Source organism: Hemicordylus capensis, chromosome 1, assembly GCF_027244095.1.
Source record: "Hemicordylus capensis ecotype Gifberg chromosome 1, rHemCap1.1.pri, whole genome shotgun sequence".
NCBI classification, from domain to species: domain Eukaryota; kingdom Metazoa; phylum Chordata; class Lepidosauria; order Squamata; family Cordylidae; genus Hemicordylus; species Hemicordylus capensis.
Window position 1 is genome coordinate 147,223,334 of NC_069657.1, and position 17,150 is coordinate 147,240,483.

At 46.7% G+C, this 17,150-nt stretch overlaps 1 protein-coding gene across 4 annotated transcripts in view; it reads right to left on the bottom strand.

The window, feature by feature from the left end:
• SLC4A3 (solute carrier family 4 member 3) overlaps nt 1-17,150 on the bottom strand; it is a 77,677-nt gene that overhangs the window by 20,380 nt on the left and 40,147 nt on the right. For all 4 annotated transcript variants that reach the window (XM_053246672.1, XM_053246687.1, XM_053246698.1 and 1 more), the window contains 3 exons: nt 10,225-10,405; nt 9,450-9,549; nt 4,489-4,673 (listed from right to left, as the gene is read on the bottom strand). In XM_053246672.1, the coding sequence (XP_053102647.1) occupies nt 4,489-4,673; nt 9,450-9,549; nt 10,225-10,405 (466 nt within the window). The remainder of the gene's footprint in view (nt 1-4,488; nt 4,674-9,449; nt 9,550-10,224; nt 10,406-17,150) is intronic.

The following is a 17,150-nucleotide window of genomic DNA, read 5'->3' on the forward strand; positions in this document are numbered from 1 at the left end:
GCTCTCCTGTATCCCCACATGAAAGTACGCATCTTTGAGATCGAGCGTTGCAATCCACTGCTCTCCGTGAAGCAGTGGAAGAATGGCTTGCAACGTTGTTATGCGGAATTTCCGTACTTCCGTGTAGAGATTCAGCCAATGCAGGTCCATTATGGGGCGTATGCCCCCATCCCACTTGGGGATTTGAAAATACCGGGAATAAAATCCCCTCTGACTCTGAGTCCACTGCACAGGCGATATGGCTTCCTTTATCAAAAGCTGCTGAACCTCTTCCCGTAATATCGGCGTCTCCAGCGTGTATCTTATACCCGTAAAGGGTGGGATCTCCTTGAATTCTAGTGCATAACCTGTCTGAATTATGCGGAGCACCCATTGGTCCGTTGTTATGCGATGCCACGCTGGGGCATACCATGCCAGCCTGCTTGCTATTTGCCGTGGCAGCAAGATGATGTCCTTCCCCGCCGGAGTACTCAGTTGCAACCTGCTGGTGTTTTCTATCACCTTGCCTTGTGCAGTTGGGCCCAAAGGCAGATCAAAGCTGTTGCTTGTTTGATTGTGCCGCCTTATTGCGCCCAGATTGGCTATTCTTGTTTCTGGGGTAAAATGGCTTCTTATTATATCGCTGGTACTGTACCTATAGTCCTTGCGATCAGTCTGATGATAAAATGGCTGTTTTCTCTGGTACTGCTGGTATGGCTGGTACCTGGGGGCAGGATTCCTCTGGGACAAGAAGGAGCGGGCGGTTATTCTTGACTTTTTCCACTGCTCCATAGTGTCGTCAGTTTTGTCCGAAAAAAGCCCCTTCCCATCAAAGGGGAGATTTTCAATGCAGGCTTTCATCTCCTGCTGTAAGCCTGTGGCTCGCAGCCACACATGCCATCTCAGTACAATGGAAGATGTCAAAGTTCGCGATTCAGACTCTGCAAGATGTTTTGCATTCGCTAGTTGTTGTCTGGTCACCGTGGTCGTCTTAGCGAAAGTAGCCTCAAACTGTTTCACAAACTCCGTCAGCTCTAGTGAAGCACATTGGTCGAACAGGCTCTCCTAAAGGGAGTGAGTATACTTAGCCTGGCATACAATATAGTTAGAGATCTTTATTGAGAGGCAGGCTGTGGAATAGGTGCGGCGCCCTAGCATATCTAATTTTCTGCCCTCCTTATCCACCGGGATGGTATGCCGGCGGCCTCCTTTGGCAGTTGTTGCACAATCCACCACAATAGAGTTCGGTGTTGGGTGGTGTACCAGTTATTCATTTTCATCCTCTTGGACATGGTATAGTGCCTCCAAACGTTTTGAGGTAGGTGCCGAAGTCTGAATCACTTCCCATTTGGACTTGGCTGCTCTGGAAATGTGTGGCAACATTGGAATGTAGACCGGGTGTAACCCAGTAGCGGTCTTCATCATATTGTAGACCGGATCGTCTAGATCCAATGTCTTCTGTTTCAGTTGCAGTCCCAAAATTTGTGCCATCTCAGCAACTTGTTGGTAGTAGCCCTTCATCTCCTCATTTGGTGATGTAGAAGGGATAGTTGCTCCATTAGTCCCTGGATCTGGTAAATTTGGGACTTCTGGGTCCTTTGGTTCAGGTTCTGTGGAATCAGAAACATAACTGTGCTCATCATCCACATAGTCCCCCTCAGAAGTGGCCACTGGTGAGGTCTCAATTGGTGAGGCAATCTGAACAGATGCTGGAGTGCAGCTCGTCTGCACTAACTGTACTGACCTTTGTGGAAAATAAGCCTGTAGGGATGCTGTATGATGCTGTGGCAAGTCAGTGATGGTCTGGACAGAAGACTCCGTCCTGAGAACAAGAGTTGAGAATGTCTGAACAGCAGAGTCTCTAATCTTAGGAGCTTGAGGCATAGGAGGTGCAAATGTTTGCACGCAGTTTCCTGTTGTTGTGGTATTTCCTGTGGCTGGTCTCATTCACGTAGCCACTGTGTGAAGAGAGAATATTTCTCTTGAGTAACTACAAAGGAACCATCCCAAGCCCCATGGGGCAAAGTTCTGGGGCCTCTTGATGCAAGAGTACCTCTTGCCGAAATGGACGAGATTTTAGGGACTGCGAGCTGGCTGTCGCCGTCACAAAAACCAGTGAAAGTGCCTGTAGAGGGGGTACTTTCTGTTGAGTCTAATAAACGTGCGAGCCTTCCTGAAGAGAGATCATGCGCCCCAAGGGGCGTTGTAGTTAGTAACTCTTCTGCATTGTCCTCCACATTGTCTAAGTACTCTCCCTCCTCGATGTCGAATTTGGTGTCCACAATCATGGCCACTGTATGAGAATCAGAGGCAGCTGGCTCCGATCACTTCGTCAACGACGATGCCTCTGCAGTCTTCGATGTCGATGCCACCTCCGTAGTCTTCGACTTCGAGCCAGCTTTAGGCAACACTGACTTCGACGCCGACCTCAATGTTGAAAGGCCCCGATGCCCCTCCTTCGATGCCGGTTGCACTCGATGTTTTGGGCTTTCTTTTGATGCCAGGTGGTCTCAGCTCCTCGGCGTCGATGGAGACTGACAAGGAGTCGCTGCTGGGGACAAAGAAATTGCCTGGTGCTGAGGCGGCTTGAAAGTTTGGACGTCTGATGGCGTGGGCATACAATCGGAACTGCAGTTCCGGAGCTCCTTGTGCTTAGATTTCTTCGCTGGCAGCTCAGTAATCTGAGCCTTCCCTTTCCTCTTGGGGCTAACCGGCACACCTGCGGGCTTTTTAAAGACCCCTGCGCCCTTTGATGTCGAGGGGGCCGATGTCGAGGGCTTCGATGCTGAGGCGGACATTCGCTCCACCATCCGTGGCTGTTGCTTTAAGTCGGGTCCTGGCAATGGTGCCAAGGAAGCCTTCTTTGGCAAAAGCTCCTCCTCCATTAAGTATACTTTAAGCCTGGCCTCGTGGTTTTTAAGAGTCTGCTTTTTAAAGGTTACGCAGACCGAGCAGCGAGCAGTATCATGCACCTCTCCCAGACAAAATAAACAGTTGTCGTGTCTGTCGGTGGAGGGGAGTTTACCGTGGCAGTTGGTGCACTGCTTAAATGTAGTTTTTTCCTTATCTGGTTGTTGTTTAGCACTCATTTGTAGTCTGAGAGGGGCGATGCCTGTAAATCCAATCAGTGCCAAATCCAATGGGAAGCCAAGTAGAATTGTCGTTCATTCCGGTCTAAATCCGATCAATGCTAAATCCGAGGGAAAACAAAAGTAGAATTGTCGTTTGTTCCGGTTAAAAGGGATCATTCAGTATTTCAAAGTTTTTAGGAATAGTCCAAGAGAGAAGTCAAAAGTCCGGTCCAGTAGTCAATCCAACAATATTCGAGTAGGGTTTTTTTTTCCCCTGAGGAGCAAAGTGTTCTGAGGTCTGATCCGTATGGCGGTCAGAAAGAAACTGAGTAGGAGGACACCTAACTGCTGCTAGAGGGTACTGCAGTCACGTGCAGACGGTGGTTATAGGCGTCGCGAGGAGCTAAAGAATTCCAACCGAAGCTGGTCTGCGCAGGCGCAGAAACCCACAGTTATGAATGTCTGGAACCACTATCCAGATCTAACAACAATCCAGTGTTTAAAAGTTGCTTCTCCTAATAAATAGTATCTCCCATAACATTATGGGAATCTATGGAAGGCTGATAAAGTATTTTGAGGAACATTGTATAATGTCTATATGGAAAATTAACACACTTCTATAGTAACTTGTTATGATTCTGTCCCAAATCCTCATAAAAAGGGGTAATGAAAATACATCGTCCTCTACTCCCATAGGGTTTCAGTTATGCAGATGAGTCAAAAACAAAAGTCCAATTCACATGTTATGTGCGATGTATGTACAGCCTGTGTATAGTGTATGCACAGATATGCAGTGCATGTAGAGTATTACACTTTCTATTTGTGTCTTGCATTTGAGGGGTCTGTATCTAAGTTCACATTTTAAATAACCATATTTACATTTATTTACATAAAAACTGTACATGTGTACAGAGACCCATATGCATGTACAACATAATGTCAGACTAGAGCTAGAGTTAAAAGCAACTTTGTGGGAAGCAGAGAATGCTCCTCCTCACATTTGCCTCCCCACACTACTTGGGACATCTGGTTGTGAGATGGAGAGTGCAACGTCCACATGCAATCCTGGCAGATTACAAGTTAGATTGTTGAATCAAACCAACAGGAATTCCATAGAAAACCTGAAGAATATTGTGTCACCAGCTACCTACCATCCAAAAGTTGAGATCACTATGGGGTGTAATTAAAATAATCCTATTCCAAAATGTCAATTTTTGTCCCCATCATATTTGTCTTCTCTGTGATAGCACAGAGTCTTTCTGTCTTGTGCTTCCTTGGTTTTGCCCTGTTTCTCTATGGCTTGTCTCTCCAAAGCCCACCTCAGCACCCATGTTGCTTCCATACCTGTCTATTTCCAGGCTGCAAGCTGAACTATCATTCATTCATTCATTCATTCATTCATTCATTCATTCGATTTGACTAGCAGCCAGTTCCTCACCTTGTCTGACATGAGCGTAGCAATGGAACGTCCAATTTCGTGGTAATCCATGTTGGACTGACTTGGTCCCAGCAAGACAAAGATGAAACGGACAGGAATTGGAACCTCCAGGACCGATTCCAAGAATACAGCCTCATTTAAACGAACAAAAGCCATTGTGGGCTGTTCAAGGAACTGAACACAACCTACCAGGACAAGAAAAATAAAACCACGTGGATCAATGAGGAGGCTATATGCCTCTCATAGCCGGTAGCATGTCCCAGGAACAGGGAAACCAGGCAAAGTGACATACTTAGGCACAGTCTGCTGGAAGCTGCTTCTGGCAGTGCTCTCACTATCTCACCTGCTGGTAACAAGGGAAGCAGGTAGCACAAGCAACACAGGACACAGCAACTGGGCATGCAGAATTTGTAATTACTGTTTGTGGGTGGCCCTTCCATTAGGCAGGCTGAGATGGTAGCTACAGGTGTAGGTGTGAGGAGGAGGGCAGAGGGCAGCAAGTGCTCCCCGCCCCCCATGAGGTTGGAAAAGAGCAGTTTTATTTGTATTCCACAATTCAAGTTGATAGGGTGGAACTAGTGTAGGGCAATGGAAATGTGTAGTAGGTTAATCACTGGGTTACACTCTGGGGCTACCGTGGCCTCAGAGTACAATACAGGGAGCAGGGAGGTTTCTCAGCACCTTGCAGCATGTGGGTCAAGCTGGTTGAGAGAAGGAGATGCAAGGTGCTTCTTGTTCCTTGATTCTTTACCTTTGGATACAAAGCTGTGCTGTGGATCCCAGCTTTGTTCTAAACTCTAGTTTAGTTCTGTATCAGTTTGTTCTAATAAATGGTCCTAAATTCTATTTGGGATTAGCCAGGATTTGACAGCGTTGGGCATCATGGCAAATTTTGGCTTGTTCTGAACCAGGATCAGAAATAGAATCTTTCTTTCTCTTGTAAACAATTTTAGGGTGGAGCAGAATGTGTGCCCAAGACAAGGGCACCTCACACAGAATCAAGATAAAATCATGGTCCGGCATGATGTCTCAACAGGGCCATAACCTTTCTTAGTATTACTTATATATGCTATAGCTTGCAAGGTATTGTCAACATCCAGGATCAGGCAAAAAAAAGCAATATGAAGTGCAAATCACAAGTGCTTGGTCACACTCAAGGCAATTGCTGAGGCTGGAGCAGAGCAAGCAAGGCAGAAAATATGGTTATTGCCACTGGAGAGTAATGCTGGAGCAGGGTCCAGGAACGAGAGCTTTGCTGAGGTCAGGCACCACAAAGTAGGACTGGAGCAGGGAACTGGAGCAAGACTGGAGTTGCGAGCCGGAGGTTTTCTGGGGAGTTTCTCAGAGTGAGCTGTTGCATTAGCAAGGCTCTGGCCACAAATGATCCGAGGTCTGCATCTATCTACACTTGCTTCCTTCTCCTCCTAAAGGGGCCCATTATAAGAGAGGACACAAGTATCCAGGTGGGCATTCCTCCCCTGGTTCTGAATATTTGTCTGGATCTGGGGCTGCCATTGTTCTTAGAGTTTCAGAGGTGACTGGGGAGGGTCTAAAGTAGGGCCCATAGTCCAGGTGAGTGGGCATTAGTAATTCTACTGAGAGTTCCAGCTCATCCTGCAGGGACATCTCTGACTCTTCCTTCCATACTAAAATTGTGCCAGAGACAGAGGCTTCTGCAGCTCCTTTTCCTCATCAGCAGAGGCTTCTTTGGGGTCCAGGTCTGGTTGGGTCCTGACAGGTACTGATGAGGAGGAAATGTTGGATGAAAAAAGAACTTTCCCAAATTCTCTCTAATCTATATGTCACTAACAATTAATACTGGGAATAGGGAATAGAGCACAGAAGTGCATAATTAAAAGGTGGTTGAGCAGATTGTTATACCCACCCACAGATGGGGGGCATCTTATTGTCCTTTGCCTCAGGCAGCAAATGTCTTGGACTATCCCTGTACCATCCCTTACAATTATCAGGGAGATAAGAAAGGCTGCAAATGAAAAGGGAAATCTTCATTAATGGAATTACTTTATTCTCATCTTGAAATCACCTTGACCAAGCCAAAGGCCTAAATCAGGAGCTTCCCTGGAGCTTCCTCTTCAGTGTTTCTCAACCTTTTTGGAGTCAAGAACTGCTAAATTTGTCATGCAGAGTTTCAAGGACCGCTACATTTTTTGTGTGCAGTTTCTAGTCCCAGACCAGCAGTTAGCAAAGGGGTTTCAAGTTTATCTATTAGTACAGGTGTTCACAGGTGTTCACCACTCAAATGTCCTGATGGGCCAAAACTGACCGTGACTTGGCTCATGGGGGCTGAGGTCAATTTTTAGGGTGCTGATTATTAAAATAACACTTAATCAATCAATTAAATCAAAGTGAAATCAATGAAAATGAATTTAATCAATATTTAACTTTTGAAGTTCTGGCTCAAAAGGGGGAGGGAGGAAAGGATGAGACATCATGGCTCCCTGGCACCTGAGATTTGTTCAGTCCAGATTTAACATTACCATATTTTAAAAATAGGTTGCAACCTTACACTCCAGTCTTCCAATTCTGTCTTTTCTTACTCCTCATCTATCTATTTTGCATTTAAACATGCAGGCAGGAACTTGTGTCAAGTTCCTATATACATAATATCTTGCTTCTTAAATGCATAAAAATAGTAATTTAATATTGCTTTTAAAATAGTACTCTCTCTTACACACACAGTACTCCCCCTCCAGCTTTTCTCCTCTCTTCATTTGGTAATCACTGCCCTTGCTCTCCTTAGCAAATGGGACAATGCATGTTTGCTACCATAAAACCAGCTTATCAACTTAATTGATAGGAAGCTTAAAACATGACATCTCATATCATACTGGAAGTCTGTAACGAAACATCATCCAAAAAACCTCCAAGCAGTACACTCAGAACTAAAACACTCATTACCTTGAAAAGGTAATGTTATGGTAATGAACTTTACACATCAATATGGCATCCACATTAGGAAAGTAAACCACAGGGAATGGGGTGGGAGATTTAACCCTTCATACCACACATTCATATATATCCAGGTTTTTACAACTGTAATGATTTTTAGGCAGAGGTTTAAGGGAGGGGGGGAGTACTATGTACTCACACATGAGTGGGAAGACTTTTAGTGGGTCTCTTCTTCATCCTTCTTTCCCTCCTTCTCTCTCCTCTATTCACCATTTCATACCTTGCTACACCCAGCCCCCACTCCATCCCCTTTCTCGTGATCTCTTTTTTCCACTGGTTTTCTCAGTTCACACACATTGCACTAGTTATCTCTCCTGCCTGCATGTTTGCTTTTAAAAATCCCAGTTTATGTTAGCTTCATCCCCTTTTTGGTAAGTCAGTAGCTCACCCTAGCCACCCCTTTCTTCATCTCCCTCATCCCCCCCCCACATTTTATTTCTCAGTTCACACAGATTGTACTTGTTCTCTCCTGTATGGTTGCTTTTAAAAACCCCATTTTATTTGATTTTCATCCCCTTTTGTTGAGTCAGTACATGATCAGCCCGCCCCTCACCCCCACCCCTTTCATTCTTCTTATCTTTCCCTTCTTTTTTCATTTGATCAGCACTGTTGCTTACTTTTGTTTGTTTTCTTATCTTTTGTCTGCCTGCCTTCCTCTGTTCCTCCTCTAGTTCAGAACAGAGTTTATGCATGCAGCACTCCAGCCAAGCCAAGCACTCCCTCTCACTCGCCCTGCTACCTGCCTCGTGTGTGTTTCACTGGCTGCATACCAGTGACATCACTTGCTCTCGCTATCTCCTCTCATCAAAGAGACTGGAGAGATTAGCTGGGAGTGAGAAAAGGCTGTCTGGGACTCTGGAGGAAGACAGAGCCCTGCAGCGAAGGCTGCCTGGTTAAAGATTAGCTCCAGGGAGCTAATCTCCAGGGTGTTAAAGGACTGGCATGCTTGAAAAGGAGGAGGTGTTAAAGGACTTGCACGGACCAGCACTCAACCCCCTGGGGACCAGCAGTGGTCCGGGGACCGGCGGTTGAGAAACTGTGCTCTATACTACAACTAATAACGAAGAGAACCTGCTTCAATCAGATTGGAAGACTGACTTTTCTCAATTAGGAAGTTTTGGCTGACCTAGAAATTCTAAGAGGTTTTATGTCCTAAAGAAGAATTATCCATAATGTCAAAGGATTCCTAAGGCCAAAAATTCACCTCTTGCTTCAAAGAGGGCCCCTTCCAGGGACAGGGAGGAGAGCTGGTCTTGTGGTAGAAAGTCCCCTTTGCTAAGCAGGGTCCAACCTGGTTTGCATTTGAATGGGAGACTACATGTGAGTACTGCAAGCTGCAAGCCCATCCTTAGGGGATGGGGCTGCTCTGGGAGAGCACCTGCATGCTTGCATGCAGAAAGTTCCAAGTCCCCTCCCTGGCATCTCCAAGATGGGGCTGAGAGAGACTCCTGCCTGCAACCTTGGAGAAGCTGCTGCCTGTGTAGACAATACTGAGCTGGACGGACCAATGGTCTGACTCGGTATAAGGCAGCTTCCTATGTTTCCCTTGCAGAGTCCATGTAGTCCTTTACCATAAGGATAAATTCTTAATTATCTGCAGAATTCATCATTCTTGGGGAAACTACGAAAAAATATTGTCTGTATACACAATATCAAGCGAAGCTCTGAAGTTTGAGGCTTGAGACAATTTCCTCACAGGGGACAACTACCACTTCCCACAGTTGTTTTTTCCTGAGGTCTGGGGTACTGCTGTTTGCTCTAGAAAACTGCACAGCCTTATACATAATACCCACACTAGGAGAGTGGAATATGGGGGCAAAAAGGCTTGGTAAGGAAACAGATTTGCTAAGGAAGACATGCCTCATCTCCTCACAAGACAATAGCAGCAAAAAGAAGAAAGGAGCTGCTAAGAATCCCATAGGCAACCTACTACTGTGAGCCTGGCTCAAAGCCTCTGTAGCAGAAACAGGCTTAGGACAAGCATTCCTTACCAACAAGAACTACAGTGGCCTCTGCATCATCAGGAATCTTCTCCATCAACTTGAGGTATTTGCCACGATGTCCCTCAGTGTTGTGAAGATGCATGTTTTTCTGTCTCAACAACAAAGAGTTTCATTAACCAGGCCCTAGGCCTGCCTCTCTATGATGACATTTGCACTTCACACTGCTAGAGCGATGCGACACCTGGCTTTGTTGGATGAATGGGCCATAAAAGGCTTCATTCTGGTATTTGTGTCTTCTACTTGCTGGTTCAAGTCAAGTTAACTTTATGGCTTATTTTAGCATATGCCATAACAATTTCCCCTTACACATTCATTCATTCACATATTCATTCTGTTCATAGGGCTACTAAGTCATATCTATTTCCCACCACCGCCTGACCAATATCACTTTTCTGACCTCCTTGTTCTTCCACATAACTAGCAGAATCAGAGCAAATTATGGAGGATACAGAAACATATCCATCTTTGCTTGATTTGAACAGGTTGTAGAATTCAGCTTTTCTTGGTGTTCTGAGTTTTCTTCCTTTAGCACGTAAGAGCCCTGCTGAATCAGACAAAAGGCCTGTCTAATCCAGCACCCTGTCTCCCACAGTGGTTAACCAAATACCTCTTCATGCTAAAGAACCACCTAGTTGACCACTGTGGGAGAACAGGATAGTAGTGAGGGTAGTTACGGTTTTCTTTAGCTCGCACCCAACTTTAAATGGCTTGCTTTTAAAAACAACTGAGTTCCAGGTTGCACTTTTCTCTCTCTCTCACTCACCTCCCTGTAGTCAGGGTCATGAACCCGGGGCTCTGTCATCTCAATGCGCTCTTCCCCCATCAATGGCATGCAAGTGTCAATTGCATGATTGTGGTTGTGATGGTGGTTTCCCACCATGGAGTTTATGCTGGAGTTGGAATGGTTCCGAGGGAAGAATGCCTCCTTTTCATCATTGGGGTGGCTGAGGAAGCAATGTGGTGATTAAAGGAGCTGCAGGATCTTGGTCAGTTTTCACTGGCTATGAGTTATTGCAGCTCTGTGGGAGTTCCCCATTTGCCTGCCCAGAATCTGACCAAGACAACAAAATTATACCTTTCTTATTGAGACATCCTTTACCCTGCTTGTATTCGTAGCATCAAATCCTCACACATCTATTTACCAGTTTGCCACCCTCTACTTCCCTGACCCCTGTATACCCCAAAGGTTTGGTCTCCCTGCATGCATATACCCCAGGCTACGAGTTCCTATTTTCCTGCCTCAGGACTGCCAAGGCAACTGTGAAATCACAGTTCTTAAGACCACCTGAGGAACCTCTACAATTCCACGTTGCAAAATTCTCTTGTTCACATTCAATACCCTCTTGTCATCCTTGAACCTCTGTGTAACCTAATCTTTAGATTGTATGATGCCACTGTTCATATTTACTTACGCAGGGCCAGCCTTAGTCTGGGGCAGTAAAAATCATTAGATTGACCATTCCACTTCATATTAAATACACAGTGCTCTCCTACCCTGCCCTACATCTGTGCTCAATATCAAAGCCCTATGCTGAGCCATTCCAGGTGATCTAAAGGATGGGGCAAAATGGGGGGGGGGTGTTTTACCCTTTACCGCCATGAAAAAAGTCTCTTATCGACTTTTATGGGGGGTTTTAATTCAAAAATTATTAGAAATCAATACATTGACCAATCTGCTTCAAATTAAATATACAGCTCCCCTCACCCTACATCTGTGTTCAGTATCAAAGCCCTACGCCAAGTCATTCCAGGTGATCTAAAGGGTGGGGCAAAATGGAGCATTAGCCACTTACCATGAAGGCTTCTTCTGGTTGCTGCAGTCAAGGCATCTCATTGGGTTATCCTCATCACGTGCTCCTGGGCAGGACTATGTAAAATACTAACAGAAGCCTATAGAGCCCAACGAGGATAACCCCGCCCCAGTTCTTATAGGCCAAGTTAGCAAAGAAAAGGTACATCTAAACCAGATATAATAGACTAAACTGAATACAACATCAATAAAACAGAGGTATGTAACCTGAAGGCAGCGCCACCGCCACATAACACAACAAAAAGTGAAGATAGGGATTGGGATCCAACAACCTTTCCCATACCTATCCTAAGAAGCAGTTCTCCTGGAGTAGAGCAAGAATATAAGTTAAGTATCAGAAGGGTGGGCTGAGATGCCTTGACTGCAACAACCAGAAGAAGCCTTCATGGTAAGTGACCAATGCTCCGTTCTCGGTTGCTGCAATCAAGGCATCTCATTGGGACATACCCAAGCAGTACGTCTCTGGGAGGGAACCCACATATTGCTCTACTCCTGGGGAAGTACTCCCTGGAGAACCCGCCTCCCAAAGGCTACCTGCGCGGAGGCATATAGATCCAATTTGTAATGTTTGATAAATGTGGATTTATTCTTCCAAACTGCTGCCTTACAGATCTCCTGAACAGGGGCATTGGTTGCGAAGGCCACTGAAGTTGCAGTTGACCTGGTAGAATGAGCTACTATGTTCTGAGGCAGACGAGTGTGCTGAACCTCATATGCAAGAGAAATGCAGGCTCTGATCCATCTTGCAATTGTCCTTGAAGACACTGTCTCTCCCATAGAGGCTGGTAGATAGGATACAAATAGTGCGTCTGTCTTCTGAAAACTGGCTGACCATGCGATATATTTCTTTAAGCAGTGACGGACATCCAGCTTATGCCACAATTTCTCCTGAGGATGTGTTGGATGTGGGCAAAAAGATGGCAAATATACATCTTGCAATACGTGGAAGTCAAATAACACTTTTGGACAGCTGAACGGGTCTGGAATTAAGCGTACAGCATACTCTAAGATTATACAATAGGATTTGTGAATGGACAACGCCCTCAACTCTGACACTCGCCTTGCTGAAGTCATGGCCACCAGAAAGGCTAGTTTAATTGACAGCAGTCTCAATGGTATTGACCTAATTGGTTCAAATGGGGAGTGCTGTAGTGCCTTCAGTACCGTGTTCAAATTCCACGTAAGGAACCGGTGTGCCACTGGTGGTGATAAGAGAGTCGCCCCTCTGAGGAAACGCTTCAGTAACGGATGTCCCATTGATGTCTTAGAAGATCCTCCTGATATGAGCAAATCGAAATAATAATAATATTATAATAATGAGCAACACAAGTGGGGCCGCCTGTCTCCTCAGTGTGTTCGGTCTCAACCCCTTATCTAGGCCTTCTTGTAAGAACTGTAAGAGGTGGTTAAGGTTTGCCTGCCCCTTGGCGATATGGTGATGGCAAGACCAACATAGAAACGCTCTCAAAGTGTATTGGTACACTCGATTTGTTGATGGACGATGTGAGGCAAGGATGGTGGATGCCACTTTTTCTGTCACACCCTGCCTGTTCAGCAGCCGCCGCTCAGTCTCCATGCAGCTAGCTGAAACCAGGCTGGGTTTGGGTGTTGGACTGGTCCTTGTAGTAACAGGTCCGGTGTGACTGGCAGATGCCATGGCTTGTCTATGCTGAGGGATATCAGATTGGCAAACCAAGGTCATATTGGCCAATAGGGGGCTACTAGAATGACCTCCGCTTCTTGTTCCTTTATGCGCCTTAATACGTGAGCCATCAACGGAATTGGAGGGAAGGCGTACAGTACGCCTCATGGCCACTGGCTGGACAGGGCATCCGTCCCTACCGCCGACTGACAAGGGAACCTTGTGATGAAGTGTGGTAACTTCGTGTTGAGAGGTGTCACAAATAGATCCAGGCAAGGGCGTTCCCACCTGTGGACTAGTTGTTCGAACACATGATGGTTTAGTGCCCATTCCCCTGGAAGAAGGTCATCTCTGTTGAGCCAAATGGCAATCGAGTTCAGGTCTCCCTGTACATGGTGGGCTGCAGATGATTTCAGATGACATTCTGCCCAAGACATCAGAAGCACTGACTCCTGATATAGGGATCTTGACCTCGTGTCCCCTTGCCTGTTTACATGTGCTTTGGCCATGGTATTGTCCGTTTTTATCAAGACATCCTGGCCCGTCACGTGGGGCAGAAGGTTGAGCAGGGACAGTCGAATGGCTCTCAACTCCAGCCAGTTTATTGAATGTGCTCGCTCCTCTGGAGTCCACTTCCCCTGAACAGAGTACTGATGACAGTGGGCTCCCCAACCTCTGTTGCTGGTGTCCGTTGTCACAATAGTCCTTGGGAATTCTAGAAATCTCTTTCCCACAGATAGATTGTTGGGGGAGCTCCACCAGCGAAGAGACATCCGGAGTTTGGACGGCATGTGTACCATTATGTTCCATTTCCTTGAGATGAACAATTGGAACGGCAAAAGGAACCACTGTAGGTCCCTGAGGTGGAACCTCGCCCAAGGTATCACCTCCAAGGTGGACACCATTAGGCCCAGAAGCCTTGCTAGGGATAGCACGGGTGTCTCCCATGCATGGAATGCCATCTTTGCTTCCGAGACCAGGGTCTGAATTCTGCCTTCCGGCAGAAAGAGTCGATCTAGCATGGTATCTATAATGACCCCTAGATGTAAGAGCCAGTTGGAAGGTATCAGGTGGCTTTTCTTTTCGTTTATTAAGAAACCGTGCTGTTTCAAGGTAGACAGAGTCACCGCTAGGTCGGATGCCGCTGCCTCTGGACACCTTGATTTCACAAGGAAATCGTCCAAATAGGCAAAAATGTGAATGCCCTGAAGTTGCAGGTGTGCCATCATGGGTGCCAGGAACTTTGTGAAAACCCTGGGGGCCAAGGACAGGCCAAATGGGAGGGCCTTGTATTGATAGTCGACCACCGTGTATTTGAAGCATAGATAACATCTGCTTTTTGGATGAATTGGGGTATGCAGATAGGCTTCTTTCAAGTCGATAGAAGAGAGCAGGTCTCCGTGGTGAAGAGCCTCTGTGATGGACTGCAGGGATTCCATGCAGAACCTTTGTGGACGCACGCTCTTGTTCAGGTGTTTCAAGTCCAGAACAGTCCTTTTGGACCCGTCTCTTTTGGGGACGGTGAACAGAATAGAATAAACACCCCTCTCTGCCTGAGAAGGAGGAACTCTTTCTACCACCCCTATTGCCAGAAGATGTTGAATGGCTGAATTTACGTCTGAATGTTTGGAAAAACAATGAGAGCGGGGGGGAGGGGTAGGAAGGAACCTTGGACGAGGAAGGAAGTTCATTTCTATTCTGTAACCAGACTTGATCAGTTCCAGTATCCATTTGTCCGCTATAGTCTGTTCTCAGATGTGAAATTTTTTTGAGAGGCGTCCCCCGAGCGCAGGCATTCCTGCGTCAGAACTGCTGTTTTCCTTCTTGTTTTCCCTGGTTGAATGATTGCCGGTTTCCAAAATTCTTGGTAGGAAAACGCTGGCGGGACCAGGCTTCCCTCTGCGACCGGAAGTCTCTGTCACGTCCTCTGAATGCAGGACGAAAGGAACGAAATGGCTGGAATGGTCTTTGGAATGTAGGTTTATCCCCTTTCTTAGGTGCAGTTGGCATTGCCTTTCTTTTGTCTTTTGAGCAGCACATCCTTAAGGGCTGCTTATCCAAACAGTTTGGAACTATTGTAAGGCACTGCTGACAGATTTGCCTTTGAAGTAACATCCGCTTGCCAACCCTTAAGCCACAGGTGGCGTCACCACTGCGGCCGCAGATGCTATGGAAGAGAAACGAATAGAGTCCAAAGTGGTATCTGCCACAAATGCCTGGGCCCGTTGGAGCTTCACCAATTGCTGCCTTAAGTGTCCTGGGTCAGTTGGGGTCTTATCGAGCAGGTCATTAAGCCACAATAAACTGGCCCTTGCTGCCATAGATGCTGCTGCAGCAGATCGCGTTGCTAGAGATGAATTGTCATGCACGCGTCTAAAAGCAAATTCTGCCTTTTCCGCCGACAGGTCCAGATGCTTCCCCATCTCGTAGGATCAAGGACCCAGTGACCAGCTGGACGATTGGTGCATCGGTGCTGGGAGTTTTGAGCAGGTCAGTGATCTCTTGCTGGAATGAGTAAAATTGCATAGTCACTGGAATAGCCTTTTTGTTCAACGCAGGCATAGCCCATTCTCCTCTAATTGTCTCTGTAAAGCAATCTGGCATAGGAAGCAACATATCACGTGGCTTAGGCTTAGGAAACACTAAGCCCTGTGAGTGCGAGGAGGTTCAGTATCCAGTTTAGACTGTAGTCCAATGGTAGTGAGGACCTTAGTCATAAGCGGATTAAAATCCTCTGAGTTAAAGAGGTGCTGTGATACCTGAGCTGGTTCTAAGTCCTCTGCCCCAGACCACTCCCCATCTTCCTTATCGGGGTGCAGGTCCTGATCCGGATCCTGTCCACCTCCACCCATGGCCCCAATATCACCAGTGGTATCTACGTCCCAAATGGGCACCAACGTTTCTATTGTTTTAGGTGCCCTGGGTCTAATCTCCTTGGATCCCCAGATTCCTCCCCCGAAAGATCTGAGGAGTAAATTAGTATAGATTTTTTAAAATGCTTCTTTTTTGCTTTTAAGTGCTTTTTCTTGTGCTTGGCCTTCTTAGATGAAGGTGCCGGGGAACTGGAATCAGAAGAATCTTCTGAGGACGAGGAAGTGTGCCTACGTTTTTTAGACTTTTTTGCCTTGCTTGAGGGCTTTAACTGGAAAACTGTATCTATGATGGCATTTTTCAGCCAAGCTCGCCACTCTGGTGGCACAGATCTGGGAATAGCCTGAGAAACCGATTGGTTAACCCTTATTGAGCTAGCTTGTCCAGACCCCCCTTCCCCATGGTCAGAGCTCACCACACATAAGTCAGGCTGTTCTCTGCTGCTCTGCTCCACAGCTTCCAGAATTTTGGCGGGCTTTTCAGCGGGCTTTTTCTCGTGGCCGCCATTTTGTCTCCTCTCAGAATTGCTCTTTTGCGCGGCCATTACTGCACCCCCGATCTTTGCCTTTATCTCAGCTTGCATGGGGGGAGGTTTTGCAAGGGGTCTGGCAGTGCCCGCTTTCAATCTGGCCACTAAAAGATCGAACACACCATGCCCCTCAAGCCGCCACATTGCTGCTGAAGAGAGCGCCACAGCAGTGCTGCGAGTCTGGCACCTCAGAGGTGGCTCGCTTTCGTGCTCCACTGCTGTCACTGCCCAGGTCTGACTGCTTGACGGCGGGAATCGCTCTGCCCGCTCAGATGGTCAAACGACCGCCGAGAAAGGAACAGGGAGATGGGAGACTTTAACTGGGGCCGGATAGTTAACAAGCGGGGGAGGTGATCTAGGCGCCCTTTTCCCTTTTGGGAACTCCGGTTTCACCTGCCCAGCCGGTACTAAAACATTCAAAACCCTCCCTGCATGCTCCATACACCAGAGACAGAACGGGGGTAAAGAGGGGTGGAGGGGAATGAGGAAAGCCACAAACGCGACAAATACCTTTTTTTATAAAAAATGACAAATAGGAGACAACTTACGGGACGGAAGGAGAGGAACAAAAATATCAGACACAAAACGGGCGAAGGATAAGCATAAGAATCTAAGACACAAGAGAGAGAGAGAAAACCTGCCCGGAGCAACGCAGGACTATAAGAACTGGGGCGGGGTTATCTCCGTCAGGCTCTAAAGGCTTCTATTAGTATTTTACATAGTCCTGCCCAGGAGCACGTGACGAGGATAACCCATTGAGATGCCTTGATTGCAGCAACCGAGAAAGGGTGTGTTTTACCCTTTTTTTTATGAAGGCAAAAGGCAGATTCCTCCACA